At 46.0% G+C, this 4,121-nt stretch overlaps 1 protein-coding gene across 1 annotated transcript; it reads left to right on the forward strand.

Moving 5' to 3' along the window:
- The first annotated feature begins 2,088 nt into the window (after positions 1-2,088).
- DNAJB8 (DnaJ heat shock protein family (Hsp40) member B8) lies at positions 2,089-2,800 on the forward strand. Its single transcript, XM_005422474.1, has one exon. It carries the CDS (start codon positions 2,162-2,164, stop codon positions 2,798-2,800), a length of 639 nt encoding a protein of 212 aa, XP_005422531.1. The 5' UTR covers positions 2,089-2,161.
- Positions 2,801-4,121: the final 1,321 nt, after the last annotated feature.

Genomic DNA, 4,121 nt, shown 5'->3' on the forward strand with positions numbered 1-4,121 from the left:
ACCGTGCTGGCAGTGGCTAGGAGCTGCTGGGGACTTGTGGGTGGTAAGCTTGGATCACCCTCAAGTCCAACGGACAGTCCTTAAAAATCTAGTCCCTTTCATTAAGATTTCAAGCACAAGACTACAGTCTGAGTGAGCAATCAAGTCTTAGCTCTCCCCTCAGTGTAGAAAACCACTTCAGGGTCTTTTGGGAATGCAAGGAGCCCTCTGAGCTCAAATGGGCTGCAGCAGCTTGCTGTTGGGCCCAGATTACTTTTGCCATTTCTACAGAACAAGCAACATCCAGCAGAAAAATAATTCATGTGGCACAACTGCCCTGTAATTAAGAAGACTTCTGTGCCAAAGGAGGCAGAAGCTGAGATCTGTCCAGTGAGGTGAGCCCACAGGACTGTGAGCTCATTTGCTCCTTTCCACCTACTTCAGCTCCAACCCCCAGACCTGCACTGCCCTGTGGCAATTTTTACAGCCCAAGTCTGGCAGGCACCTCCATGCTACTGCCCCATCACTGACCAGTGGGAACACCAGCAGTACAAATACCTCTCCCAGCATGTGTCAGCTCAATTGCCTTCCTCCTTCTGTGACACTGCTGTCTCAAGGCTGACATGCCCCTTGCTTTCAGAGCCCCCCACCCTGGTTGTGTATCAGGACAGCAGCCAGCTCATACGCTGTGCACATGCTCTTTGGTCTGGCTGCCTCTTGACTTCTTCCCAAAGTGTGGGATAATGGAAAAGAGGGCAGTGATCTGCAACATATGCTGCTATTAGTAGGTGTTTATGACACTGTGTTACAGACAGATGAATTCTCATTATTGGCACTTCCTTGGAGATCTTCTTCATGCAATGTTTCCCTCTGAGGATATTGTATTTCCCACCAGAATGGCAAATCCAAGGAATAGAAACAGATGCAGGATAACCCTAGATTTGATTGCCTGTGTCAAGTTCCTGGGCCATCCCTGTTGTACATGCAAACACACCTTGGGACAGGTATCCAAAAAGGCACATAGAAAAGAGGCTAAGGCTGGCAATTCTGGCAATTTAATTTACTACCAACATGAAAATGAGGGTCTTCTGAAAGGGTTATGCTTGTCTATAATTTAAGAAAAGATTATGATGCCCATCTAATCTTGATTTTAGGAAAAATTCCCATTCAGGGTTTAAAAATGGCCACATGGGGAAGTTCTAGTGATTCGCTACCTTAATAAAAAAGGATGTGCAATGTATTTTGAATTTAAATTTGGCTAATGATTCCTTCCAGTTGCTTTGTCTGGGAGCCTGAAGATCCCTGTGTCACTGAATTTCTGCTCCCTTGCAGGTTCTTGCTGACTATGATGTAGCCGGCATGGAACTTCCTCTTTCCCCAAGTCTCACTCCAGAGCGCATTTTCCAATCCCTTAGTCACATTCTATGGTCTTTCCCTGGGCTTTCTCTGATTTGTCCACGCTCTTTCTGAACTATGGGTAGCTAAACTGCAGCTTCCCTGTAACTCCTGCCATAGGGAATTATGTCCCATGGACAATATGATCTGACTACACCACACTTCCCTGGATTGCACACGAACCCACAGCGAGTATCTGAGAATTGCACTGCAGGGTGGGTTCAGGCAAAAAGTAATCTGACAAAGTCACAAAGGTGAAAGTGAAAGACATTTTCCAGGGAAGCTGTGTATGCCCCATCCCTGGAAGTGTTCAAGGCCAGTTTGGTTGGGGCATTAAGCAACCAATTCTAGTGGAAGTAGTCCCATGCCCATGGCAGGGGACAGGGCCTTTAAAAAAGGCCACTTCCTACCCAAACCATTTTAGGATTCTATGGCAGTCCTACATCACACCTGTGTCAGCACAGTTACATCCAGCAGCTACAACATCATGTGCATGATCTACATTTACAAACAGAAGGCCAGTGACAACCAACTCACCCTGGAATGTGGTCAGGACAACAGAGCCAGGATTGGCTGAACCCTCTCTGAGGTCACAATCGCACGGTTTGTGAGCAACAGGTTTGAAAAGAATGTCTGTGGTCAAGCAGCTCTTGGTGTCCTTGCACTGCAGCAGGGCAGAGCAGCTCATGGGGTGGGCTGAACATCTCTCTACCCTCTGCATGCTGATCAGCCTTGGTAGGAGAGAGAAAACCAGGCATCTTCCAAACAACCCCAGGTGTCCTCTGAGATGGTAGATTACTACAGAGTCCTTGGACTGCAAAAAAATGCCTCACAGGATGCTATTAAGAAATCCTACCACAAACTGGCACTAAAATGGCATCCTGATAAGAATCCCAAAAACAAGGAGGAAGCTGAGAAGAAATTCAAAGAAATTGTTGAAGCATATGAGACTTTGTCTGACCCTCAGAAGCGATTATTCTATGACAAGTCTATTGAGGAGAGCAGAGCCCGCAGAGAGAGAGCCTCGGAGAGTTATAACAGCTTCTTTGATTCTCATCATGGATTCACCCATCAAGACGAGTTCTTTGGAGGCATGTATCCATTTACATGTATTTTCTTGAACCCTTTTGACATCAGAATCAATGGTGAGAACTGGCAGAGCAGCAGTGGAAGAACAGGAAGGCCCAGGGAGCCGTTTGTGCAACGGAATTCATTCTGTTCCAGCGGGCACCCCACCTCCTTCTTTGCTGAAAACACATCTGGGCCATACGGTCTCAGAACAGTGATAACCACTACTGAAGTGATCAATGGCAAGACTATCACCACCCGGAAAATCTTTGAGGATGGGCAGGAGACAAAGGAAGTGGAAGAGGATGGCCAGCTGAAGTCTGTAATAATCAACGGGAGAGACTACCTGAATTCTTAACGTCACTGCAAGCACTGACTGCAAGCTGTGGGATGTGCTCTCATAGCTCAACGGATGGGATTTACTACAAGAGTGTCAATAAATGCTCTTGACACAATCGATGCAGACTTCTCAATGGTTGGGAAAAAAATGTTTCAGGTAAAGATACAGTTATGCTAAACTAAAGAGTGTGAGTCCACAAAGCCTGAATGAGGTGCTAGATAGTGATTATTCAGTAAATATGTATTACAGGTACATGTGAAAGCAACCTTGCTGGTTTGCCAAAGAGACCAAGTTGATTAATACAGCAATAGGAGACAAGCTGGTTTGTGGACACGTAAGAGAGCCCTATAACAAGCTATAGGTTCCCTTCCCAGTCCTTGAGATGCCAGTGTTAAAGTTTACCAGCTGGATGAATAAAGCCTTGTGTCATGCTCATACACAACCCTAAGTGAAGAATATCCTTCCTACTTTTGGTTTATGAGAAGATGTATATCCATTGAAAAAAGGTTTTTATACACAGGCAAGGAGGTTGGCAGGGGTCAGTGGGACATGGAGAGCCTAGAGGAGAGAGAATGTCATAGAAAACAAAAAAAAAACAGAGGAAGGAAGAAAACATCATTCCTCCAACTGTAAAAGAAAACTGGGGCTTTCTTGAGAATGCCCTGCACATTATGACCAGAGACCCTGATGGAAGTACTGCATAGCTCAGGGGCTCAAACTGAGCAGGGAAAAGGTGAATTTGGCTCTCAGACTGGGACAATCTATATTCCCTCTCTGCCTGGAGTCATTCAAACACAAAGAGCTAAATTCAAACCATGAGCCAACAGATTCCAGGGGGCTGAGTTTAGCTCCCTCTTTGTGCAAAGCTGGATGTGAACACTTAGATGATGCTTTACCATCCTTATTGTCTTGCTCACAGCTGCAAGAGCCAGTTCACAATGCATTTCTTGCACAGCCTGCCAGCATGCTGTTCTTGTCCTCCACTGAGCTACAGAATGCACTCCCCATGTTTCCACCCTCCCCTGGGCTGACATGAGCTGCTGAGCCTTGTTTCTTGCTTGGCCAGGTCACCTTAAGCATTTAAAGTCTTACACACCTCTTGTTTTTGGTCCCACGCTACATCCCCTTGAGTTTCCCAGCTTTCCCTGCCCAGTGATGTCTCCCTGGAGACTGGAACTAGTTTTCAGGGACATTTTCACTTCAATCCAGATTGTAATTGCTGCCTGTGTTTGGGCAGGTCTTTGCATCTGTTTCCTCTGCTGTAAAATGAGAATAACAGACTCCTGTGCTTTGAAGGAGACTGTGAGGTAGTGTTGCTAGTAAAGGACTCTAAGCATTA

This window comes from Geospiza fortis, unplaced genomic scaffold (genome assembly GCF_000277835.1).
Source record: "Geospiza fortis unplaced genomic scaffold, GeoFor_1.0 scaffold78, whole genome shotgun sequence".
Lineage (NCBI taxonomy): Eukaryota > Metazoa > Chordata > Aves > Passeriformes > Thraupidae > Geospiza > Geospiza fortis.

Coding starts and splice junctions, on each gene's coding strand:
- DNAJB8 (XM_005422474.1), top strand. CDS start 2,162: ATGGTAGATTACTACAGAGTCCTTGGACTGCAAAAAAATGCCTCACAG.